This window comes from Microtus pennsylvanicus, chromosome 5 (assembly GCF_037038515.1).
Source record: "Microtus pennsylvanicus isolate mMicPen1 chromosome 5, mMicPen1.hap1, whole genome shotgun sequence".
Classification (NCBI taxonomy): domain Eukaryota; kingdom Metazoa; phylum Chordata; class Mammalia; order Rodentia; family Cricetidae; genus Microtus; species Microtus pennsylvanicus.
The window spans coordinates 36415608-36442649 of NC_134583.1; the positions used below are offsets into that span (position 1 = coordinate 36415608).

The window sequence follows — 27042 nt, forward strand, 5'->3', positions numbered from 1 at the left end:
ATATGCTGTGGGAGAGAAATGGAGGGCCGCACTGTGAGGACAAATTCAGAGGTGAGAGAGGCTTGGCATAGTTTTCATATTCTGGCAGGCTGAGTAGGCAGACAAGAAGGTCAGTCTGTCACAGCCGAGCACAGAAGATGCATTCATACATCAGGATGAGAAGCAGCCCTGTAGCTCCTTTAAAAAAGCCAACCTGGAGACAATAAGTTCTTAGTTTCTATAACAACTTTGGATTTAAGACATTTAACAAAAATCTAGAGATATATAAAGAGATGATTTCCCACAAAATAATGTCAATGGATGCTGAGAGGTTAGTATTGAATGGCCCCCATGGAATGTGCTTAGTTCAGATAGCCTCATTTCATCCTCTCAGCACCACAAGAGACACACACTGCTGTTAATGACCAGCTTGACAGTAAGGAAAACTGCATCTTGAAGCAAGGAAATTCATTCCCAAAAGTAAACTGTAAGTCTGGATTTAAGTTAGCATTGTTCCCCAGTGCTAAACTCAGATTCTGAACTAGTATCTCCCCATTCTACAAAACAACAACAACATGCGCACACACATACATACACATATACACACATATACACATATGCGCATACGTGCACAGATCCTGACTAACATTCAGAGATCTTAATATGCCATGGCTGTTTAGCAGTGCTCTCTATTGCGCGCTCCCCCCCCCCTTCAATATCAGACAATCAAGTGAACCAAGTGACATATCAGAACCCAAGTCGTTGACCAGTGGGAGAAAATGTCAATCTAGTTCATATGTAAGTCTTGTTCCCAGTAATGGCTGCATGGCTCCCATGCCTTGCTACCAGGTTTTCTATACTAACATTAATTCTGGTTGAGTAACAACTATTAGCACTGGATTTTACATTTTCAGCACACAAGTCAGCAGTGCTCACAACTCTGGAACTAAATACTCCACAACCATTTCACTTCTAACAGATAGAATCCTTGGCTTTGAAGGCTCGGTACTATAGCTGAATTGTCTATTGCAACCACGTGGCTCGGCATCAAGCTGACTGAGAAACGAGGTATCACATACAGTAAGCCAGGCCGCATCTTCCATGGCCAGTGTCTGGTAAATTCAGCAGGGAAACAACAGTGAAAAGGAAATTTCCTTAGCCTACCCACTTCCAAACCCAAGGCAGTGTAAGTGGAGAAAGTTTGCTGTGTTGGGATAGAAACAAACCAGGATGAAAAGAGGCATTGTGGAAGGCTAAGTCAGGAAATTCAAGGCCATTAGGATACACAGTGAGACTCTGTCTTAAACAGCAACAGTGAAGGGCACTCATATAACGAATATGAAATTTCTTTTATCACCTCAGAGTAAAGGGTTGGGAAAATTTTTCTGATTAAATGAACCTAAGAAGCAAGCGGGTGTAGTTATCCTAATATCTAACAAAATAGACTTCAAATGAAAATCAATCAAAAGACACAAAGAAGGGCATTTCATATTAGTCACAAGAAAAATCCATCAAGAGAAAATCTCAATACTGAACATCTATGCTCCAAAAACAAGGGTACCCTCATATGTAAAAGAAACACTTCTAAAGCTTAAATCATACATTAAACCCCACACACTAATAGTGGGAAACTTCATCACTCCCCTCGCACCACTGGACAGGTCAGTCAGACAACAAATGAACAGAGAAATAAGGGAACTAACAGATGTTATGACTCAAATGGACTTAACAGACATCTATAGAATATTCCATCCAAACAGAAAAGAAAATACCTTCTTCTCAGCAACTCATAGAACCTTCTCAAAAATTGACCACATACTAGGTCACAAAGCAAACCTCAACAGATACAAAAAAATTGGAATAACCTCATGTATCTTACTAGATCATCATGACTTAAAATTAGAATTTAACAGCAACACTAATTTCAGAAAGCCCATAGACACATGGAAATTGAACAATGCTCAACTGGATCACCAATGGGTCAAGGAAGAAATAAAGGAAGAAATAAAGACTTCCTAAAATTCAATGAAAATAACCACAAAATGTACCTAAATTTATGGGGCACAATGAAAGCAGTGTTAAGAGGAAAATTCATTGCACTAAATGTCTACATAAAGAAGCTGGAAAAATCCCATACCAGTGAGTTAACAGAACACCTGAAAATTCTAGAACAAAAAGAAGCTAACTCACTGAGGAAAACTAGACAGCAGGAAACAATCAAATCGAGAGTGGAATTCAGCAAAATGGAAACAAAGAAAGCAATACAAAGAATCAATGAGACAAATATTTGGTTCTTTGAAAAAAATCAACAAAATAGATAAACCCTTATCCAAACTAACCAAAAGGCAGAGACAGAATATCTAAATGAACAATATCAGAAATGAAAATGGGGACATAACAACAAACATGGTGGAAATTCAGAGAATCATCAGGTCATATTTCAAAAACCTATACTCCACAAACATGGAAAACTTAACGGAAGTGGATAGTTTTCTAAAATTAAATGAAGACCAGATAAGCAAATTAAATATATGAATAACTGCCAAAGAAATAGAAACAGATATCAAAAGCTCAAGACCAGATGGTTTCAGTACAGAATTCTTCAAGATTTTCAAAGAAGAACTAATACCAATACTCCTCTAATTGTTCCACACAAAAGAAACAGAATGAACATTGCCAAACCCTTTTTACGAAGCTACAATTACACTGATACCTAAACCACACAAAAATATTGCTAAGAAAGAGAATTACAAACAAACCTCACACATGAATATTAATTCAAAAATATTCAATGAAATACTAGCAAACCAAATCCAAGATCACATCAGAAAAATCACCCACTATGATCAAGTCGGCTTCATCTCAGAGATGCAGGGATGATTCAACATACCAAAATCTGTCAATGGAATCCACCATATAAACAAACTGAAAAAAAACAACACATGATCATCTCATTGGATGCTGAAAAAGTCTTTGACAAAATACAACATCCCTTCATGATAAAGGTCTTGGAGAGAGCAGGGATACAAGGAACATACCTAAACATAGTAAAGGAAATATACAACAACCCAACAGCCAATATCAAACAAAATGGAGAGAAACTCAAAGCAATCCCATTGAAGTCAGGAATAAGACAAGGTTGTCCACTCTCTCCATATCTCTTCAATATAGTACTTAAGTTTTAGTTATAGCAATGAGATAACAAAAGGAGATGAAGGGGATATAAATCAAAAAAGAAGTCAAACTTCACTATTTGCTGATGACATGATAGTTTACCTTATGACACCAAAAATTCTACCAAGGAACTTGTACAACTCATAAACACCTTCAGTAATGTAGCAGGATACAAGATTAACTCAGAAAAAATCAGTAGCCCTCCTTTACACAGATGATAAATAGACTGAGAAAGAAATCAGAGAATCATCGCCCTTCACAACAGCCACAAATAAAATAAAATATCTTAGAGTAACTCTAATAAAACAAGTGGAAGACCTGTATTACAGTAAGTTCAAATCTTTGAAGAAAGATATTGAAGAAGACACTAGAAAATGGAAAGATCTCCCAAGCTCTTGGATAGGTAGAATTAACATAGTAAAAATGTCAAACTTAACAAAAGCAATCTACAGATTCAATGCAATGCCCATCAAAATCTCAGCAAAATTCTTCACAGACCTCAAAAGAACAATACTTAACTTCATATTGAAAAGTAAAAACACCAAGGATAGCCAAAACAAACCCTGTATAATAAAGGATCTTCTGAAGGCATCATAATCTCTGACTCAAACTCTACTACAGAGCTACAGTACTGAAAACAGCCTGGCATTGGCATAAAAACAAACAGGAGGATCAATGAAACCCAATCAAAGACCTGGATACCAATCCACACACCCACCAAACCTGATTTTTGACAAAGAAGCAAAAAGTATAAAATGGTAAAAGAAAGCATATTCAACATATGGTGCTGGCATAACTGGATATCAACATGTAGAATAATGAAAATCGATCCACAAAAACTCAAGTCCAAATGGATCAAAGACCTCAACATAAAGCCAACCATACTGAACCTCATAGAAGAGAAAGTGGGAAGTACACTTGAATACATTGGCACAGGAGACCATTTTTTAAATATAACACCAGTAGCACAGACACTGAGAGAAACAATTAATAAATAGGACTTCCTGAAACTGAAAAGCAAAGGACATGGTCAAAAAGACAAAACAGTAGCCTACAGAATGGAAAAAAATCTTCACTAACCCCACACTGGACAGAGGGCTGATCTCCAAAATATACAAAGAACTCAAGAAATTGATCATCAAAAGAACAAATAATCCAATAAAAAATGGAGTGCATTCCTAAACAGAGAACTCTCAACAGATGAATCTACAATGGCTGAAAGACACTTAAGGAAATGCTCAACATCCTTAGCCATCAGAGAAATGCAAATCAAAACAGCTCCGAGATTCCATCTGACACCTGTAAGAATGGCCAAGATCAAAAACACTGATGACAATTTATGCTGGAGAGGAAATCATTCCTGCATTGCTGGTGGGAGTGCAAACTGGTACAGTCACTTTGGATATCAGTATGGTGATTTCTCAGAAAATTAAAAAACAACCTTCCTCAAGACCCAGTCATACCACTGGTATATACCCAAAAGATGCTCAATTATACCACAAGGACGTGTGCTCAGCTATATTCACAGCAGCATTGTTTGTCATAGCCAGAACCTGAAAACAACCCAAATGCGCCTGGATTGAAGAATGGATAAAGAAGATATCTTGCATTTAATCAATGGAGTGCTACACAGCAGGGAAAAAATAATGGCATCTTGAAATTTTCAGGCAAATGGATAGGTCTAGAAAATATCATATTGAGTGAGGTAACCCAAATCAAGAAAGACAAATATAATATGTACTCACTCATAATTGGCTTTTAGACATAAAGCAAAGGAAAAATCAGCCCATAATTCACAATCTCAGAGAACCTAGACAACAAAAAGGACCCTAAGGAAAGCATCCATGGATCTTATCTACATGGGAAGTAGAAAAGGACAAGATCTCCTGAGTAAATTGGGAGCATGGAGACCTTGGGATAGAATAGAAGAGGAGGAAAGAGGGGAGTGCAATAAAAACAATAAAAAAAGATATGATCTCTACGTTGTTTGAAATTCTCAGAGAATTCATTAGTAAAAAAAGGTATTAAAAAAGAAAGTACAAGAGTCAGCGTGAAGGTTTTCACACCACCTGTCAGAGGTAAGCCCTGTATTCAGGCAGGACACGAGAGAAGAGCTCTTTGGATTTCAATGGTCTCCGAGTTAAGCACAAGAATAACGATGGAGTTCAAGATTCACAACCAGACATATATTCTGCCATGACAGAACACTTAAAACAGTGATACCATTTTATAACAAGAAAATCATCTCTTCTAGGCAAATCATCAGTTGTATTTGACTGCCAACGTTGACCGGATGTGCTTGAATCAAAATGAGATTCTGAGGCCAATGTATGGATCAAAGTTACAAATAAAACCAATGAGAGAAACCTGAACTGAAGCAAGTTCAAGGCATTAAGAGACTCATTACAAAATGCCCATAGAGAAGGTGAAGAACAGGCAACAGAAACACATTTAAGTGGATGCATACATTCCGACGAATTAAATTTTAGGAGAGTAAATAAAGTTTTGCTATTGCCAGGGACTTTATTCTTTTCCTCTCAACAATTGATTACTCATGTTAATTCTTGACACAGGTAACGTTTTAGAATCATACACTGAAAATACCACCAAAAGACCCAAAGAAAATAATTGAGGGAGGCCTGTTTGTAAAACTTGCAGTGGAAATGTCTCTTGCAAACTGGTTTTCAGCTGCGTTACAGTCACTCATTTTGAAAAAGAAATAGAATAAACGTTGAGTGGTAAATGAGCAGACAGAAGTGTTTATAATTTTCCACTGGAGGGCATATTTTACAACCGTGATACTGCTTGTATATTTAAGGGACTATTAAATGCAAAGCCTTGTTGGAAGTGTTAGTGAGACACTCTAATTAAGTGGACACTCTAATTAAGTAGACACTCTAATTAAGAGGACAGCTATAAACACTCAGGTCATGTGATAGACAGTCACTGTCCAAGGCGGTCAGCAGAGAGGAGGCTATGAGAACCGCACTGAGGAGTAAGGCGAGCATGGCCACATAAGCAGGTGCTTGATACAGTTCCATTTAAAAGTCTTTGAGGATGCGTGAAGGGTGTATGTCTGGGGGGGATGCTATGGAGCATTTGCTGAGTTTAGAGGACCGTCTTGGGTGTCACTTTTTACTTCCTGCCTTCTTTGAGCCCCTGACCAGGGAGCTTCCTGGCATTTTCTTGTCTCTACTTAGTACCTTGCTGCAGCAATTCTGGGGTTACAAATGTATGTTATAGTGTCCAGCTTTCCTGTGGGTTCCAGAGATTTAAACTCAAGTCCTCAAACTCATGGCACACTGTCCCCACTGAATCGTCTCCACGGTCCTAAGCATTTAACTTCTCTGATGTGTTATGAGCTCTCTAGGTCCCTTCAGAGAGCAGTCAATCTGAGGCATCACCTTGGGGCCAAATAGTCCAATCTTCCTCTTTCATGCTTCAAATAAATACCTTTATAAGTCTAAGAATGCGGAGATTAAAATTGCTTTCTTAATCAAAATGACACCTTATAGCTTCCTCAGATACCAGTGCCTAGTCTTTTGGTTACCATGGTAATAACTGAATTTATTTTATCGCAATGGTAACTAATAATTTTCCTTAATGGAGTGGTAATAAAAATAGGGGAGAAGAAGCTATGAACCCTCCAAATGATGCAATTAGCTTGTTCTTTTTCAGAATCTAATGCACTCTGGATCTCCTCCAAAGGCAAGTGTAAGATCTCATTTCATTATTTCTACTAGAAGAGCTGAGAACTGAAGGCTCTTGCTGGAGAGGAGTAAAACTCAAGGCTTCTACATTCCAACCTCTTCCCTGGTCATTCCAGCATCCACTGGGCTTCCCACAGCTCTGCTGCCTCCTCTGTCTTTGCTCTTAGAGAAAAAGTTATGTTAGCATTTTCAAATACATTCAAGTAGCTTGACCTTTCTGGGATCAACACAGAATGCTGCAGAAGACATTTTTAGGATGCAGCCCTTCACAGTGCTGATAGAAGAAAAGAATTTGTTTAACACAATTCACTGAAAAAGCATACTGGGGAGTGTGTGTGTGTGTGTGTGTGTGTGTGTGTGTGTGTAGAGAGAGAGAGAGAGAGAGAGAGAGAGAGAGAGAGAGAGAGAGAGAGAGAGAGAGATATGATTTTATTACCTAGTCATGTCCCATGCTTTCTCCTTTATTTCCTTGATCACAACTTAGAATTTTTTTTCAGAAACTTAGGTAGTTCAAGGCTGCTAAAGTGTAATTTGCATATGACCTTCAAGTGTAAATAGTTGAAATTAGATCTGAGGAGGTTTTTTTTTTCAGCCAGCCCTGTCTTATTCTTTCAGAGGGCTGAAAACTAGTCAATCTAGACTAGTGAGCAGAACACGCACGTGACCGTTGACTTCAGGGCCCTCCATGTCCAAAGACAGATACCCAATTTCTGGGGGATGGCAAACCATCTCTGCCATAGTGGCTTCAAACTTTTGGACAGAGAGAGTCCTCACATAATATTCCCCCCCCCTCCCCCTGTCTCTTTCTCTCTCGTGTGTGTGTGCACATACTCTCTCTCTCTCTCTCTGTGACTGTGGAGGCCCAAGGACAACTTGAGGTGTTGTTCCTCAGGAGTTCTCCATATTTCTTGTTGTTTAAGGAAGGCCTCTCACTGACCTGGAACTCACTGAGTAAGTTAAGATGGCTAGCCAGTGAACCCCAGGTACCCACCCACCTGTCTCTGCCTTCCCAGTGCCGGCATTACAAGGGAACCCAGTGTACCGAGTATTTTTATGTAGGTTCTAAAGATTGAACTCAAATTTTTATGCCTGAAAAGCAAACACTTTTACCCACTGAGTCATACATATATATATACACACACATATATACATATAAATATGTGTGTGTACATAAATACATACCTAGGTCCTGATATCATTTTTTAAATTTTATTATTATTATTATTGTATCTTTATGTGCATGATGTTTTGCCTGTAAGTGTGTCTGTGTACCACGTGCATGCCTGGTGCCCCACGGATGCCAGAAGAAGGCAACAAATCCCCTTGGAATTGTAGTTACAGATGGTTGTGAGCCACTATGTGGTGTTGGGAATAGAATACAGGTCATCTGGAAGCTCCGTCCAACCCTTCTCCCCCCCCCCCCCCCACTCTTTTTCCATTTTCTTTCTTTCATTTGATTACAACACACGGTCTTACTATGTAGCTCTGGCTGGTATGTAACTCAGTATGTAAGCCAGGCTGGCCTCAAGATCTCAGAGATCCACCTACCTCTGCCTCTGAGTGTTGGGATTAAAGACATGGAAGACCACTACTGGCAAGTGATATCACTTCCCAATGTCAAATGTACAATGGGGTCCTGAATGTAGATGGAACATTCATCTGTGTTTATGACTTACTAAATGGGTGGGAGCTGGGTTCAGTTCCATCATTTGTGAAATATTTATTGATTTGAAGAGCAAGAAAGATTACTTTGATGTTGTTACTTTGTGACATACATGTTGAACAGTTATTTTAATAGACAGTGTCCGAAGTCTGTTCTTTTTTACAGAGTAAGCCAGATCTTCATTTTCTTCACAGGAAACTTCTTTTGGGTTACCTCCGGCCAGTGCTCTAAGCACTGTCTGCTGAGTTGGCCACCACTGGTCCCCTGAGGCATCCTCCTGCTCTTCGTAGATGTGCCTTGTCACGGGGAATGAGACGCAGGAGAGATGACTGCTTGGGCTGGCCGAGTTTTGTCCTTCTTTATGCTGACCAAAACCCTGAGGAGGAGAAACGTTTCCCTTTGGCGTAGAATGAAGTGATGAGGCACCTATCAAAGGCTCCCACGTAGCCATTAATGACCGGAGATGACAATGCAAGACTGGCTCTGACAGGTCCTTAACCCACAACCACTTCTCTGTACATCTCGGTGGCAATATCTGATCTGTCCCCTGCTGAGGCTGGTCCAGGTCAGATGGTCGCTCCACACCACCGCCATGGGAGGAGGGCACAGGGACTGGGTAAGAATTACAAAAGCAATGAACTTTATTTTCTCCCTAGATGGTCTCCCTGGATTGTAAGCACATGTAAAGGAGCATGTGTAAGTGTGACCTGCTATTTTATCCCAATGTTCCATCTACTTTTGATTACTGTCTTGAGGATAGTCCATTGTCTTTGTGCATCAAGTGGAAAATATGCCTTTTATGATTATTGTAGGTATGTGCATGTGAAAAAACCTGTTACAAATGTTGGAAACATCATCCTTGATTTATGAAATACTGATGTACAACAGGAAGAAATGTGATGAGCTCTCCTTGGGTGGTAGCACTAACAGTAGCATCAGTATGGTTGCTATCCAGAAGATTCGTTTTCCTGTAAATTTTAGCATGTCTTTCATGTAATGGTTCATTACTGCTATTCTGTGTAAAAAGACATTTCAAAATAAAACTTGTTTTTTGTATGGGTTATAAAGTCTGGTCTCATTCCTGTTTCAACTTCTCTTGGCATGAGAATAAACAATGGCTTGTATATCACTCACTGGGGTGAATATTGCTTTTTTTTCTGTACACAGTGCAAGGTGACGTGCAAGATTTATTTGATTATTATGCACATGTATGCATGTGTGCCTGTGTGTGTTTAGTGTGTTCAAGTGCATCACATGTGTGCACTTGCCTGTAGAGGCCAAAAGGGTGTTATAAGAATCATTTGTGAGCCACTCATTGTGGGTACCGGGAATTGAACCTGAGCCCTTGGCAAGAGAAGTAAGTGCTTTCACCTTTTCTTCTCTTCTCTTCTCTTCTCTTCTCTTCTCTTCTCTTCTCTTCTCTTCTCTTCTCTTCTCTTCTCTCTCTCTCTCTCTCTCTCTCTCTCTCTCTCTCTCTCTCTCTCTTTCTTTTTATTAAATGAAGGAAGTTTTTCTCCCTGCTTACAGTTCATCATGACAGGAAGTCACGAAGGCTGGGCTTGAGGTGGCCAATCCTACTGTGTCACAGTCTAGAGGAGTGGGCTGGTGCTCAACCTGCTTTCTCCTTTTCATTCAGCCCAGGACCCCAGCCACAGAGAGGGGTCTCCACATTTAGGATGGGTCTTCCTACCTCAGCAAATCCAATCTAGAAATTCCCTCACCAAGAAGCTCAGAGATTTGTCTCCTGGGTGGTTTTAGATCTAGCCATGTTAACAGGAACTTCCTGTCTTACTAATTCTGCAGATTTCCTGTGGTAGTGTGAGTCTTAAAGAGTCACATGTCTGAGCACTTGGTTTCCAGATAATGATACAATTTGGGAAGGTTATGGAAGCTGTGGGAAGGAGCTTTTTGGAGGAAGTATATCATGATGGACAAGTTTTGAGGTTTATAGTCTGGCTCCACTTCCTGTCCTGACCCTTCCTTCCTGTGTAGGGATGAAAGGTGATCTCTCCACTTTCTGACTACCTTCTGACCTCACACCTCTGCTACCATGCCTTTCCTGCTGAGACAAAGAACAGTATCCCCACTGGAACTGTGAGCTAATGTCAGCCCTTCCCGCTCTATGTGGCTTTCTGTTAGAGTGTTCTCCACAGCAACAGTAAAGAAACTCACGCTGTCCATAACCTTCATTATCAAACAGTTGGAAAACTGCATTTCAGTTAGTGCTTTTATTGGGGGAAATTTATCCTGAAAATGTTTTGAAGTCACTGTCCCTAAGGCTGATTTTCTTCAGCAACAAGTTTTCTGCAGTGGCCAAGTTCTTGCCGATGTCATCTCTTCCTTCATGCTTTCTCATAGGTCCTAGTACAGACAACGTTGTTCATGGTGCACTCCTAGAAGCAGAGAGATGTGTTAGTGATGACTGTTGACAGGTCAGACCCAACCTTTCCTCTTTCCGCGGACCAAGCCCTCAATTCAGGCTACAAAGGAGGTTAAGTAGCTTGATTGACATGCATTCAAAACAGTATTGTAAAAATGTAAACTTGGGGAACACTCACCACTACCATTTTCCCCTCCACGATTTTTCTTTTGATTGTTGTCTCCTTGCCCAGCCATTTTTGGACCTGGATCATTGACCCACCTTCTAATGTTACGATGCTCTATAAATGCATAGGAAGTGATTAGGAGTTGTTCACTACTTTCCACCTATCCCAGCAGTAGATATCTACAGTTTAACTTCATGTCTGAAATTCTGTTCTGCATAATGCTCACCTTGGTTCCTGTTAGGATTTATAAGTCAATGTAGAAGTTTCAACTTTAGATAACTAAATTCATGTTCTCATAGACTAGAATTTCCAAGCTATTTGACCTTTTGATCTTAATAATTGTTCTAGTCTATATGACCTTTCATACAATAACAAACAAGTCGGGGGAAGAGGAGGAGTGAGTGCAGATTGCAGTACAAAGTGGTACACATCTGTAACCCTAACACTCAAGGGCCAAGAGCAGGAGAATTCTAAGTTGCAGTCAGCTTAGGCTATATAATAAGACCTTATCTCAAACCACAGCATCAGAAAGACTAATAGGAACATTTTACTCCATTAAGCAGTCTGAATAACTAGCAAAGGGTTGACTTTTCGTATGCACAGATTCAAACCAGCCCAACCAGACTTAGCAATAAGTCAGCCTGTTGAATGAACCCTACCAACCACATGTTTCCACAGAGGTTGAGCACAGGAAGACTTAACTCCAACTCACCTTCACTTGCCGAATGTCTGCAGTGGTTTCATCAAACTGTTCCCCCAGTTTGAAGGAGATCTCCGTGTTCTGGAAAGAGCTTTCTGTTCGGATGTTAATCTTTTCCCCATTGAGACTTATATTAACAGTTGGCTTTACTAAACCTGCCACATTCCGGGCTGCAAAATCCACTCCTGAGAGACAAAGAAAGATAGACAAAGAAACATTCACACATTCAGGAAGATGTACGACCACCATCATGAACACCCGCTCTTAAAGAACGCATCCTCCCTCACTGAAAGCTTGACTGGTGTACAGCCTTATTTCTTTTTTTTTTTTTTTTCTTTTTTTTTTTTTTTGGTTTTTTCGAGACAAGGTTTCTCTGTGGTTTTGGAGCCTGTCCTGGAATTAGCTCTTGTAGACCAGGCTGGTCTCGAACTCACAGAGATCCGCCTGCCTCTGCCTCCCTAGTGCTGGGATTACAGGCGTGCGCCACCACCGCCCGGCCCAGCCTTATTTCTTTTGAAATTGAGTCTCATTACATAGCACTGGCTGGCCTTCACCTCAAGATCCTGCTGTTCTTGCTTTGAGTCCTGGACTTGTAGGTGTGTGCCACCATTTCCAACCACAGTGTCTTATTTGATGTTGTCACTAGTCTCTAGATTAAGCCAGGTCCTTCCGTGGTGCTGCTAGTCATTCTGCCATTTTGAAAAGCTAAACTCATTTTCTCAAACATTGGTGCTTAATATGAAATGCATGTTTGCTGGATGACTTTTAGGGGAGCAAATGCTTGTATTTTACCTTGTGGAAACTTGCAAAGACAGTATGGGAAGGACATGGCGCAAATCCTGGCCCTGCTGCTCAGATTGGGGACTTTAAATTGTCAAATATGACTTTTGCAGTAGGCAGACAGAAACTGACTCATCTCTCTGAACACATATTGAAATCTACTGCCTGTTCAGACTACTGACGTGTGCCTCGGTGTAGGAGAACAGATGTGTGTTCAGACTATTGATGTGTGCCTCGGTGTAGGAGAACAGATGTGTGTTCAGACTATTGATGTGTGCCTCGGTGTAGGAGAACAGATGTGTGTTCAGACTATTGACGTGTGCCTTGGTGTAGGAGAACAGATGCGTGTTCAGACTATTGACGTGTGCCTTGGTGTAGGAGAACAGATGTGTGTTCAGACTATTGACGTGTGCCTCGGTGTAGGAGAACAGATGTGTGTTCAGACTATTGACGTGTGCCTCGGTGTAGGAGAACAGATGTGTGGGCTGTGAGAAGGTGGCCAAAGCCTGGGCTTCCACCTCAACATTCCACAGCTTTCTCCATAGTAAGCTGAGGGTGCCTCAAGCCCTCCTCACGCTTGCATTGGAAGAGAACTTGAGAGGTCTTAGAAGGGCCACAAAACAGAGTAAGACCTTGTTCCAGGCTTAACCTGGCACCAAGTCAATACAAGGGTTATTCTGGTATAAGCCCAAGTTCCCACCCATTACTCTCCCATATCTGTCTATTCTTATGTCTATATTTATGTATAAATAGATGCATGTTACATACAGAAATATGGATATACAAATATAGACAAAAATAGTTATATAATATTACATATAACCCATATTTAGTATGTTAGTATATTAGATTTATATTATATTATATTTTCATACAGGACTTTCTATGTTATCAGACTGGCCTTGGACCTTCTGTCTTCCTGTTATAGCCTGTGACAGCTGGGATTGTAGTTACCCACTGCCATATCCATTTCCAAGTTTCTTATTTGCCTTCAAATTTTTATCCAAAACAAATATGTCTATAAACCCATGAAGAGGTAGGGAAATTTCTTTATTACTTCTGAGAAGTTAATACTGTCTGTGGAAGATGAACAGGTATTATATTTTAAGCATGTTAACTTATTGAGGGGATAAAGCATTGTTTTTTTGGTGCTTAGAAAGAGTACATATGTTATTAATACTGCTAAATATCCATTGGTCATTGTAGGCAAAATGTAAAAAGTGAAGAAATCTTCTGTTTTCTATATGGCTTATTTATAAAAGAGGTTGCTATTAATTATGAAAAATGAATTAACTGTTGTTCTTCCAGAATTCATAGAAAGGTGTAGCTGTGATAGACACAACTCATTATAACTCATGTTTGACTCCAGAGCTTGAAGTACAGACAAAGGTCAGGCAGGCCCCCCTCTGAGAGGCAGAATATGGGAGACAGTCAGCCAGTAAGGAAAAACTGTTCTAGTTCTCCTCTCAAGAAGAAAACCTTCAAAACCATGTATTGAATATCACTCACACATGCATGAACACTCGAGAAAAAACAGACTCTCGATGTTATTTGTTGCTACAATGCTTCTAAATTTATAACTAAAGTAAAGCCCAAACGAATTCAATCTACAGCCATATTACAATGATTCTTTAGCATCAGTTTGGGGTTGAATGAAAGCTGCTCAATGAAACGAGCCAGCCAGAGAGACACTCTGCCCGGAGATCTGCACGATGACTTCATACCGGGGCCTGCTGGGACATATATGGACTATAAACTGAGAGAACTGTGAGCACAGTTAGAATTTTTAAATGCTAATTATTTATTATAAGAAAAACAACTATTAATAATAAATGGAATTTTAAACATCTCATATGAGTATAACCTATAGTCACAAGAAAGAAAATCATAGAAAATATTTTTGTGAGGTACAAAGTAAGCCCCGACACCAAAATCTCTTGTCACAAATCCCTGAATACCATGATGGTGTCTCTCACCCAGTTCTCTCATGTAATCCTCGAAGTTTTCGCTGGAGACCAGCTTCCAGGTTCCCAAGAAGGGCTCAATCATCGTGGGAAGCTTTCTGGGAGGATGAGGCACTCACAACCGGCAGCCAAGGCAGTGTGGGCACCTCTATGTCTCCAGCAGCTTATTTTAAAGAACATCTTCATCACGTGGCCTTCCTGAAGTGACCAATGGGATGCCAGGAGCCGAGATTCCAGGCACCAGCCTTTGACTCATTGTGTTTACCTTCAAATTAAAAGACAGAAACCTAACCAGCAGAACTTAATACAGGTCAACCCCTTTTAACTCCAGCAAAGAGATTTACACTCAGGAGTCACCCAATAGATCTTTCCTGCCGAATGGAGACAACTGTCAATGGAGACCAATCTCTCAACACTAATGCTGACTTACCCTGAGGGAACCTCCGGCAAATGTCTGACGAACACTGATTCCATGTTTTCCTGCCCTAAACAAGGACATCTCCACTTGGTCTGCCTCAGCTGGTTTTTTTTGTTTGTTTGTGCAAGTCATAGTGTCCAAGCCTCCCCTTCATTAGAAGAACATCCTCCCTTCCTTTGCTTGCAGGGTTGATGCATTGATATTGTTAATGTAACTTAACACACCTACAGTTGCTTGGAGTGAAGTCTAAGGTGTCATTAACAGTATCGTTGTTGTCAATCAAGGATAGCTGAGGACCACAAAGAAGATGCCAATTATTGTTGAGCAGAGCTTTGTGATTTAAGCCTTAAAGTCTCCCTCTCTGCCTCTCTCTCTCCCTCTGTCTATCACTCTTTCTGAGACAGGGTCTTCCTAGGTATCCCAGGCTGGCCTTAGCAATGCTCCTGCCTCAGTCTTCCAATGTCTAGGAATGATTACAGACATGCTTCATCATGGCTAGTTTGCAAACTCATTTTTATATTAAAAGATGCCATTTGAGATGGTGCAGGTAAATTTTGGGAAGTTTTTTTGGGGGGTTGGTAGGGTTATGTCTGACATCTACATTCTTTTTTTTTTTAAATTTATTTATTTATTAAGGATTTCTGTCTCCTCTCCGCAACCGCCTCCCATTTCCCTCCCCCTCCCCCGATCAAGTCACCCTCCCTCATCTGCTCGAAGAGCAATCAGGGTTCCCTGACCTGTGGGAAGCTCAAGGACCGCCCACCTCTATCCAGGTCTCCTAAGGTGAGCATCCAAACTGCCTAGGCTCCCCCAAAGCCAGTACGTGCAGTAGGATCAAAAACCCACTGCGATTGTTCTTGAGTTTTGGAGCCTGTCCTGGAACTAGCTCTTGTAGACCAGGCTGGTCTCGAACTCACAGAGATCCGCCTGCCTCTGCCTCCCAAGTACTGGGATTAAAGGCGTGCGCCACCAACGCCCTGACATCTACATTCTAAAAAGTAAAAAGGACACAGGTGAATTAAACCTCTATGTAATTCCTTCTTGTTTCGTGTTCTGCTCTCCAAGCAACTGAAGTAGGTCAGAGACCCAATTCACACATTGGATCAAGTGGATTGATGTTCCTGCTCCGCCCTTCAACTGCATCAGAGAACTGAAAATTTAGATGGCCAGAAACCAGAAAATGAGTACCGATATTTTTATCTGTGCTATGTCAAATAGCTTTTTGACTCTGAGAAATGTATATTTATCTTTGTATGTAAAGCCATCTCTTTTCATACAAAGCAAGCAAGATATTGCTGTTTGAGCACCAGGGAGCAATGACAACTTAGGTGGGAGACAGAACTGCTTTTGAAGAGGAGATATAAAGAAGTGGGGAATGTTATGTTGCTATGACTTGAAGAGTCACTGAGCTGTCTGGAGAGAGCAGAGGCTGGAACCAGAGCACTAGAAGGGGTCAGGAGAGATCATGCTGGTGATAAGGGCCTTAACGGGAGACTGTGTTCTCAGCTTCAGCGTTTAGATACAGAGCGAGCTGCCAGGCCTGCCTCACTGCTTCCAACCATTCTCCCTGCACTGGAAGGGACCAGGGAGTGGTGGGCAACTGTCCTTGTTATTCTGAGGTTGACCCAGAAGTGAATATTGTGGTCCCTTTTAGAACTCAGTTGGCCCATAGAACAAAAGGGAAAGTCAAATTCTACCGCCTGTAGGGTTCCCCACTCATGGAAGGAAGGGGGTGGTAGAATGGTCTCGAGTCTTGCTCTGCACACTTTGATTGCTTCTGTGATATTACACTGCTGTACCCATCGTGATACAAACTCAAAAACAGAGCAACGACCAATCTGTTACACGAGTGTCGTTGTCAGTTATCAGTCTCGTGCCTGATATTTGTCACTTGGTGATTAAGCCTTTTACTATTGACAAATCTTTGTGTCAATAACTTCATTAAATGGTTCATGTGGATGCAGCCAATTACTTGTATGCTGAGTAGGTGATTTCATGCACACTCCACCCACTGTCAGCGACCCAACTCCAGCATGTGACAGTCTGGTTCAGAGCTATTCAGTACCTATTATAGCATACATTTAGATCTTAGAATGAAATGTATTACAGGATGCAGCTTATAGCATTGCATTTCTGCTGGGCATCTGCATGCTGCTGTAAAAGTGAATCAAGAGAGACACTACTTTCTATATTCCTAAAACAGCGCCTGCTGTAAACGACATTGTACACAAATGAGTGACAAAAGAGATAAACAGCTCTCTCTTTTTTTAACTAGCACTTCCGATTAGTGTCAGCAGGAACTAAAGAATGTGGGAACATGGTGTTTCCCTGGAACTATGATAATCCTTTCGCTCTGGTCCTCCCTGCATAGAGTGGTACTTAGTTTGCATTGTTAGGGCCACAATACCACACAGACACAACTTAAGCAAGGAGTGGTTTATTTGGACTTTCAATCACAGAACTTTTAGTCCACGGGGGGTAGGGGAGTGGATCAGCCTGGTAACCTCACAATGGTGGGCGTCCAGAGCAGTGGCCCATCACATATCAGTTGGCCAGGAAGCAAATAATACATGACAAGAACTTGGAAGTTAGGTGAACGGTTCACAGAGCCATACCCAGTTGCCTGCTTCTGCCAGTCAGAAAGTGCTTTCTGAAATTACACAGCCTCTCAAAAAGCTGCGAAGCAAACATTCAAAACATGAGCCTCTGGAGGACATTTAAAAGTCAAATCAAAACTTTTAGCCCTGATTTCCAAAAGCTCATGGCTGTCTCATAATGCAAAATGCATTCAATAACTTCAGTAGATTCTGAAGCTTCAGCATGATTCAGGATTCAGAAATCTAAAATTTCTGCTAAGACTGAAAATGATTTTGCAGTGGCTTATAGCTAAAAAATCATCTTCAGTCTTTAAGTAGACTTTTTCCATTTCTTTGCAAGTCCTGGGATTTTTATTGTGGTTGATGTTGGAAATTGGATATTCAAATCTAGTGTTGTACTAACTATGGTAATCAAGTTGCAGTAAGATCTTAGAAAATGCTGACTCTTCAGTTGTGTCTAATAGATGTCCAATCAACGACTTAACACTGACACTTGGCATCTCCGCCTTTGTGTTTATTTACCTTCTTTACTTTGGGTTAGATTCCTATTCAACTCTACACATAGATGTATTAAAATTTTAATGTGTGTCTGTCAAGATTTGCAGTGATATTCAGCTGTGAATTTTCATAATGTCCATCTCCAGATCTCCTGGTGTAGTGTGTAGAAGTGTCCAGTTATTGTTCTATTCTGTGGAATAATCCTTCTGTACATTATGTGAATATATGTTACTAGGATTGGATTTATAAAAAAGCTGACTGGCCAATAGCTGAACAGGATAAAGTCAGGCAGGAAAGTCAAACTGAGAATGATGGGCTAAAGAAAGGCAGAGTCAGAAGAGTCGCCAGGAGATGAACATGCCATGCTAATAAAGGCACAACCTTGGTTGCAGAGCATATAAGAGGAATATTGCTTAACTTAAAATGTAAGAGCAAGTTGATTGGGGGAGGGGGAGGGAAATGGGAGGCGGTGGCGGGGAAGAGACAGAAATCTTTAATAAATAAATAAATAAAAATAAAATTAAAAAAAGAAAGAAAGGAATGGGATGTGCAGTCGTTTAGATTGTCTGAAACCTTGGTAAAGGAAGCAGAGCGATAATGTACCTGTTTAAAGTCAAATGCACTGAAATAAAAGGATGTATTTAGAACTACAAAAAAAATGTAAGAGCAAGTTAGTAATATGCCTGAGCTATTGGCCAAACATTTACAATTAATGTAAGTCTCTGTGTGGTAATTTGGAAGCAGCTCCTAGGACAGGAAAACTTTGTCTACAGTTATAGCTTAAACTACCTTTGGGTTCTAAGAACGATATTTCCTCTCAGATAGAAGTAAGATCAACAGTTGCCCCAGATCTTATCTGAGCTCTAGGTTTTTAAATCCTTTACTGTGTCTCCCCAATTCCATTCTTCCTTAAGATTTCTTCTGAATGTCTTAGTCTTTCGGACTGGTTCCTGAAGGGGGAGAACAGAAAGATGCAATGGAGAAGAGCTGGCCATGTAAACATCCTGCATTTAATGGAACTTTTAATACCTTGGATTTCTTCAGTCTAAGAAGACAGGGCTACAACAGTGAGGTGTGTGTGTGTCTCTGTGTGTGTGACTGCTGGCCTCTGTGTATGACCTCTGTGATCATTAATCCAAACACACTTCCAGGGGCTGAGAAATGTCTAAGTGGGTAACAGCGATTGTTGCCAAACATGATGACCTGAGTTCAATCCCTGGGGCCCACATGATGAAAATGAAAACTGATTCTTGCAAGTTGTTCTCTGACCTACACACACACTGTGGTATATGTGCTTCAGTAAAAATGTTCACACACACACACACACACACACAGAGAGAGAGAGAGAGAGAGAGAGAGAGAGAGAGAGAGAGAGAGAGAGAGAGAATATGGTTTTAAAAAAAGAAAAATAAGTTCACAGTATTTGCAAAACAAAATACTATGGTTCATCTCAGCTCCTTCAGGATGTGTGCTCCAAAGATTTGGGCCCATTGGACTCCCAAGGCCTGAAGAGTAGTACCTGCCTTGTTTCTCTGACCTCTCTCCATCAAGGTGTTACTTGTGGAGCAGACACCCAGAAGACGAATGGCTGTAGACTGTAAAGAGGGCATCTAACCAGTGATATCAACATCAGAATGCACAATGTTATTAACACACGTTGATTATACATTAATTGTTCTGCTTTTGTGTTAAGAGCTGAAACCTATCAATATTAACCTTAGTTTATCATGTGCTTTCCATTGTGCCTTCTCAAACATTGCAAGGATTGAATTTATCCCCTGGAACTCTGTCTCATTAGGTTCTGGTACCACACATGGCCTCCAGACCTACTTCCTGCCAGGATAACTGCTGAACTTCAGAATCCTACACCCCTTCCCCCTTTGTCTTAGTGCTCTGAGCCTCAGCTTCCAGGTCTCCATGGAAACAAGGGCCCCTCCCATCAGGTCATTCTGGTAATCAGTGCTCTGAGCCTCAGCTTCCATGTCTCCATGGAAACAACGGCTCCTCCGATCAGATCATTCTGGTGATCAGAGCAAGGGGCCGGACACCAGCATTTGCTCTTAACAAATACTGGCAAACTGGTGATTATTATACTTAATGAATAAATACTGATTTGTGTAGAGTGTTTAATAAAAACTCAGAGACAGATATTGGGGTTCAACCTGAAGGTCAAAAAAGCAAAACAGGCAGCCCCTGGCTCTTCCTCTACCTCAGTTCGAAATGCCCATCCTGCTCCCAAGACTCCTCAGCTGAGATTGTGTCTGAAAGCTGTCTGCTTCCATCTTATATTCCTCTCTAGGGCTGGGATTAAAGGTGTGCATCACCACTGCCCAGTTTCTATGGCAAACTAGTGTGGCTACTGGGATTAAAGGTGTGTGTCGTCACTACCTGGTCTGTAAGATTGACCAGTGGGGCTGTTTACTCTCTGATCTTCAGGCAAGCTTTATTTATTAAAATATGAATGAAATCACTACAGGTTTGCCAATATTTATTAAGACTATTCTAAACAACCCTACACAGCTCTAGTGAACCCAAATTGTGGGCCTCACTATTTTTTTGATTAAAAAATATTCTCTGACAATGAACCTAATGTCTTCTGTGGTCCCTCTAACCCACGGTGTTACGCACACAATGGGTGGGAAGAAAACGAACAGCTTTGGAACTATGTTCTAAAGAAGACATCACAATGATAACAGTATAGATTTAATACTTCTCAATTTTTGTTAACATGTATTAAATTATACGTATTGGGTGAGGTCAGTGTGAGGTAGTGTGATACTTGAAGATATTTGTATAGTGTGCTCTGGTTCAATACACACTTCCGCCTTACCCTAAATAATCTCTGTTCCACACCCCAGGATGACTTTCCTTTAACATCTGTAGATGAGACAGAAGGAAGATGCTACACTTGCTTTTTGTGTCTGCCTTGTCACTCAGCATATCCCTCACTATCCCTGAGCTGTACGCTCAAATGGAGTTTTGTTTTGTTAGAATATAAACCTTGTGACTTAGAAGTTTTACTCTATATGTTCAAAACCTCAATGTAGAGGTGCTTCATGCATGCAACACACATAAATACTTGCACACATCTGCACACATACACTTCCTGAGAAACCCGACGGTTGTCTTTGTGTGTACAAAAATGTTTTAAACCCGTTTTATATTTGTATGAGCACTAAGCTTCCCTGCTATTGCATGTGCATATGCATACATTTCAAAGCTCACTGCTGTTATGCCTGTGTGTGCACAAATGTTTTAGATATAGTGACTCCATAGAGGTTTGCATTTGAGTAAAATGGTTGGTGATAATAAGCATAAATGTTTGAAGCCACTGAACATATTGCATATTTGTTTATGAACTAGCATGTCATACTTGCCTAGCATGAACATTATGGGATGCCTGGCATGGCTTCTGCACTGCTGCTAGGCACAGCGTGTTGCTATGACTGGATGTGCTTTGTTCCCTGAAGGCTATAGTACTGGAATCTGCATGCTCAGCACAGTGTGTTAAGATACTGGGAGCATCAAAGGGTAGGGCTTACTGAAAGGTTGTTAGGTCAGTGTGGATGAGAATGTGTGTGGAAAGTCCTCTCATGGGATTAGTGGATCCTGCTAGATCCCACAAGAACAAGTTGTTGTCCATGGCAAGAATGGCTCCTCCCTGCTGTGTATCGGGAGATGCCCCTCTCCCTTATCACTTCCCATGATAACACCTACCGTTCGGTCAGAGCTGACTCTCAGGGCTGCACAAGCTTGACCTTTCAGCCTCCAGCTAAGGAAACTTTTTTTTTCTTTGGTTTTTTGAGACAGTGTTTTTCTGTGTAACAGTCCTGGCTATCCTGGAACTCCCTTTGTAGACCATGCTGGCCTCAAACTCAGAGATTTCTCCTGTCTCTGTCTCTGGAGTACTGGTATTAACGGCATATGTCAACACCACCTGCCAATTTATTCTTTTTAAAGCAAACAGCCTCAAAGTTTTGTTAAAGTAATGAAAGACTGACTGAATCATCTGTTTTAGACTGGGAATTTTACACTAGCTGAGCATGCTGGTCCATACCTATAACTGCAGAACATCAGAGGCTGAGGCAGGAAAACCGCAGTTCAAGACCAGTCTGGGCTACGTAATAAGAACCTCTCTCTCTCTCTCTCTCTCTCTCTCTCTCTCTCTCTCTCTCTCTCTCTCTCTTTCTCCCCCTTATTACACACACACACACACACACACACACACACACACACACACACGGAGACCAAAGTGCTTTTCTACAGCACTGCCGAGTCACATGCCCCAGGACAGGGCGGATATGAATGTGCATGCTTGAATCACACGGATGTGGATAATTGCGCTGTGTTTAAAATTACCCCTGGTCTTGGGCAGATAGCTTCTAACTTAGGTATGTTGAAGCAGGGCTTAATACTCAGTCTTGGTTCCTATATACTTTCTCTTATCTGGGACATTTCATGGACACTGACTTTTCTACCATGCAAAATTATGAAAGATCTTATTACCTTTATCAGAACCAAGATAATAATGCAGCTCTTCTATTTTCTTCACTGAATTATGTGTAGACACACAATAAAATTAGACACACAATAAAAATATCATTGCACCACTTTCTAAATCTAAAAAGGTTTTATTTAATCAAGACAACCATATTCAATAACATTTAGCTTCCGGGAAAATTAGTTGCTTGCTAATTAGTGGGAAATAATCTTTTTAAAAACAATGCATCCAACCAAGTATTGTAGAGCTCGATGCAAATTTCAGTCCAGGGCCACTCCCCTTGGCTCACGCCCTTTCATACGTTCTGGTAGAAGTGACGCCTTTCATGACGCATTCCTAGACACAGGCACAAATCCATGGTCAGAAACTGACAACCATGTGCAAATGTTTTTATTTCTCGGTGTTGGAAAGCAAATAATATTCAACAAAAATACATGTTTTAGAATTCTGTGTTTGTATTGCACATCCATCCCCGAGTAGACTACATTAGGATGATGCAAAGACCAAGATGATGCAGGTCTTTCTCTCAGGGAGCTGGAAAATCCCCATGGTAAGTGGGTACTATCAGCAGAAGCACAGAACACACTCGGGTGAGGGTGTTGCATGAGCAAGCTTGTGACACCAGAGAGAAGCAGGGGAAACCATGCTGGGAGGAGAAGCCCAGAGGGGCAGAGCCCAGATTCCACCCTAAGCTCCAAATAAACAAATACTGCAAATGAACCTTTTGTCCTAATCAATCGGGTGGGTTTGCTAAAGCAGAGTGAGGGTCCTGAGGCCCGGATGCAGGGTACTCACCACCACCAGCTTGTCGTCCTCTCGCTTCCTCTTTATGGTGGTGGACTTCCCGTCCCATTTCTGCACCTGCACCAGGGCCCCGTTCTCTAGGGTGATGAGGCTCTGCAGACACAGGGAAAGGAGAAAGCAGTTTGCGTCTGAATGCCAAAAGTAAGATCGAGAACATAGAATCTTGGCTCAGAGGAATATCCTGAGGCCCTTACTCGAAATGACAAGAATATAGTCCAACAAGAAAAGGAAAAAGAGAGAGAGGGAGGGAGGGAGGCAGGAAGGGAGAGAAGGACAAAGGAAGGAGGGAAAGAAGATGTCTTAAAAACAATAATATAGAACTTACATGTATATGTATATCAACGTACATATTTTGAACAGAAATAGAACACATAGAACATAAAATTATAATTTGAAAAAAGAGACTATCTTGGGAAAGGAGCTAGATGGCAAAGTGTATGTGGACGTGGTGGCGTTAGAGTGGCTTTGATTCTTTTATAAACTTCCTCTAAAGTTTTATTGCTCTAACTTACTTCATAGACACACAAAATGTTAATCATTTTTAACATCAGGAAACTTAGTAACGTGTCATCCTCATTCTGAGGGCAACCGTGTAGGTATGGGAGCTCAGAGGGGAAGCTTTCCGCCTGCCCATTGTCTTGAAATCGCGGTTATAGGTCATAGCATCCAAAGCCAGGTCCTCACCCTGCACCAGCTCCACCGGTCCTCACCTTCACTTTCCTGTCATCTGCGGTGATTTCTTCAAATTCCTGGCCCAGTTTGAAGGAAATCTCGGTGTTTTTGAAAGTGCTCTCTGACCGGATGGTGATCACATCTCCGTTGACGCTGATGATCATGTTGGGCTTGGCCATGCCGGCCACTTTCCTGGTGGCAAAGCCCACGCCTGGAGTTAGGACAGAAAACATGTCAAGCTTACACATTTGTGTCCATGAAGAAACAGACGCCAGATTCCATGAGGCTCCTTTAAAACAAGCTATGCAGCTAAGTGTGCTGCTCCTAGTCAAAAAGGACACTCTCAGGAGTGATCCCTCAGATTTACTCTTAGCTTCTCCCCTTCTCGGCTTCAGGAGACTCATCATTGACTTCAGCATAATCTATAAAGAGATTTAATCTTCATACCTCGAAGTGTACGTGTTTTCTATATATGCCGGCATATCTATAACATACTTGTAAAAATGTGGCAATAATATATGTGTATGTATCTATCTCTATTTGTGTTTATGATTGAGACCGCTTGACTATTTCATACTTTCTTAAATATAAAAAGCTGTAATTAAAATAACTCTTAAAGTCAGAGACCAGGCCTGATGTAGAGGGAGCGGGTTAAAGGTTCATCTATTTTGATGTACAGAATCCAATTTTCTCAGCATGTGTCGCTGAGACTAATTTTCTAGGCTTCCTTCCCACATCACTCCCTCATGAAATGAAGATCTCTGGTTAATTTCTCTAAAAGGAAAAATGGTTCCTACATACCATGCCATTTTAGAGTGCCAATACCACTCCCAAAATGTGGAAGAAAAATTAAAGGGAAGCTCAGTAAATCTTTTGAACTTAAGAAATCAGAATTCCGCCATTCAGAACAGTTTGGGAACTAGCATTTTGCGTCTCAGTCACTCAAACCTTGTTTATTTCAACGAGGGAAATACTTTCCTGCAGAGGGTGAGCGACTTACAGCCTTAGATGAACGCTAATAACTTCCTCTCTCTGCCCGGGCTACACAGAACTCCTACACCACAGCCTGGCTAACTTTTCCAACACAAATGCTTAAGCTAGAAGTGAGCGCAGGGTAGAATTAAGGCTGACCTGAGAGAGTAACGCCCCACAAGTGGTGCAGACAGAGCCTGCAACTTGGTTCTCTGTCTAAAAAGTAGCCATTGTGAGAAAGAGATGTATTTCCCCCTTGAATCCTCACTCTGCCACAGTCAGCCCATGCGGGGAAGGGATGCGGTGAGGATGGCGATTCCAGAGGGGCGGAGCCTGTGAAAAGCTGCCCGCTTCACTTGTTTCTTTTTGATTTTATTTGACGGCAGAAGGCAATACCTGCCCACTGTGCCACAATTACAGCTGCCAATTCCATTCAAGAAATACCTTACTGCCTTTAATTATGAGTCTTTCTCAATTTAAAGTGTTGTTATTATAACTTAGATATGAATATCACAAGTACTAAATATTCGTTTCAAAAAGTCGATAGCTAAAAGTGGTCCAAACCTGGTGTTTCTGGGTCAGTACCTAGTAATTAGCATACTGACTGGTATCTAGCCGACATGCCAAAAGATCAGTCATGCTGAAATTCCTGACATTCTTCTTATCTGCAAACAAGAGAACTGAATTGACAGATAACCTAAAGGTTCCACTGTGTAACTTAGGAAAAGGGTAAGCCTTTGAAAATCTAGGGGGTCCTGTCCTAATGAAGACACTCTGTGGTATGGGATCTGACTTCTGAAGGCCCAGAGAGAAGGGCTCAGGGCAGAAACTCATGGGAAAGTGCATCACCGGCTGCTGGCCACTGTACTGCTGCCTGTGGTGCTGGGTAAGCCTGAACACAGCAGCACATGAGCAGTGGGGACAGAAGACAAATCATTCTGAACCTGTGCTGCTACGGGAAAGGTGCGCTCTGCATGTGTCTCACTTGACAAGCTCCCCTTCCAATTAGTCACTAGCTCTCTGACATCCCGCATCATCCCAAACCAGTGAATGTGTAACCCCCAAGAAAAGTCTTTCTTAAAGTCAAGCTTTTGACTACCTTGACATTGAGACAGAAAAAAATTTCCTAAAATGTATTTTTCAACATGTTTTCTAAGAAGGGCAATATCATGGCCTCCTTTTAAAGCACAAATTACTCCATGCCACACAAAAAGTGTATTTTCGTTTCAAAGCTATTGTGAAATTTTTGTGTAAAAGGAGATGTTAAAAATGGACCAAGAGCCAAGTGAATCAGAGAGACACAAGGGTGGCAATGAAGGCAACACCTTGTCATTCTACGGATCACTAAGAATTCCCTCCCTGCTGGTTCCTCAGCAGGACACCCTAGGCTCAAGCCTCCTTCAGGAGGCTTCCACAACACGCTCTTTCTTGTACCTTCTGCAGACTCCAAGCAGAAACCAGCATTTCCCTCAGCAACTGTTGCCAGCTCAGAGCCAGCTCCCAGCCCTCTCCCCTCCTCAGGGAACCCCCAGACCCCACCGTACTCACCCACTTCTTTCATGTAATCGTCGAAGTTTTCGCTGGAGACCAGCTTCCAGGTTCCCACAAAGGCGTCACACATTCTGTGGACTTTGGAGATCTCTCTTTCAGGTGAGACAGAGGCCGCAGGAGGGGAAGGTGCTGTGATCCTCTTGAGTCCAAATAACTCCCTTTTAAAGATGTCCCGACCATGTGACCGCAGCAGTGACCAATGGGGGTGATCCCAGATCATTTCCTTCGTTACTAGCCCCTGTATTTTTTCCTCTGAGTCATGTTTTTAATAGAAATTTCTCAACTTTGCTTCTCCCTGGCAATGATCACTGGACTTGGAGTACAATTATTTTTAACCAGGAACAGCGTATTTTAAACGTTCCTGTTTTGGCTGTTAAATGCTCAGTGCACTGAACTTCCCCCTATTATTCCATATGTAATTTACCTCATTGAGGAGGACAATTACCTTGGGACACACTTTGACCCTCTTGTGTTGAGTTTCAATTTTACTGATACCACAGTTATGTGCTTAGA

The 27042-nt window shown here is 41.4% G+C and overlaps 2 protein-coding genes across 2 annotated transcripts; both read right to left on the minus strand.

The window, feature by feature from the left end:
- Positions 1-10868: 10868 nt before the first annotated feature.
- On the minus strand, positions 10869-14601 carry Fabp9 (fatty acid binding protein 9). Its single transcript, XM_075971497.1, has 4 exons — positions 14529-14601; positions 11785-11957; positions 11085-11186; positions 10869-10919 (listed from the first exon to the last, which is right to left on the minus strand). The coding sequence occupies exons 1-4, from the start codon at positions 14599-14601 to the stop codon at positions 10869-10871; spliced, it is 399 nt and encodes a 132-aa protein (XP_075827612.1).
- An 8039-nt stretch (positions 14602-22640) lies between these two features.
- On the minus strand, positions 22641-26685 carry Fabp4 (fatty acid binding protein 4). The gene is made up of 4 exons (XM_075971496.1): positions 26527-26685; positions 24045-24217; positions 23326-23427; positions 22641-22866 (listed from the first exon to the last, which is right to left on the minus strand). The coding sequence occupies exons 1-4, from the start codon at positions 26597-26599 to the stop codon at positions 22816-22818; spliced, it is 399 nt and encodes a 132-aa protein (XP_075827611.1). The 5' UTR covers positions 26600-26685; the 3' UTR covers positions 22641-22815.
- Between the last annotated feature and the right edge of the window lie 357 nt (positions 26686-27042).

What these genes read in the sequence shown, in the direction of transcription:
- Fabp9 (XM_075971497.1), bottom strand. Translation starts at nt 14,601, where the DNA reads ATGATTGAGCCCTTCTTGGGAACCTGGAAGCTGGTCTCCAGCGAAAAC. An exon ending in GGATTACATGAGAGAACTGG is followed by an intron (nt 11,958 to 14,528) that starts GTGAGAGACACC and finishes TTTGTCTCTCAG; the next exon opens with GAGTGGATTTTGCAGCCCGG. An exon ending in CAGACATTCGGCAAGTGAAG is followed by an intron (nt 11,187 to 11,784) that starts GTGAGTTGGAGT and finishes ATGCATTTATAG; the next exon opens with AGCATCGTAACATTAGAAGG.
- Fabp4 (XM_075971496.1), bottom strand. Translation starts at nt 26,599, where the DNA reads ATGTGTGACGCCTTTGTGGGAACCTGGAAGCTGGTCTCCAGCGAAAAC. An exon ending in CGATTACATGAAAGAAGTGG is followed by an intron (nt 24,218 to 26,526) that starts GTGAGTACGGTG and finishes TCCTAACTCCAG; the next exon opens with GCGTGGGCTTTGCCACCAGG. An exon ending in AGGACGACAAGCTGGTGGTG is followed by an intron (nt 22,867 to 23,325) that starts GTGAGTACCCTG and finishes GCCTGTGTCTAG; the next exon opens with GAATGCGTCATGAAAGGCGT.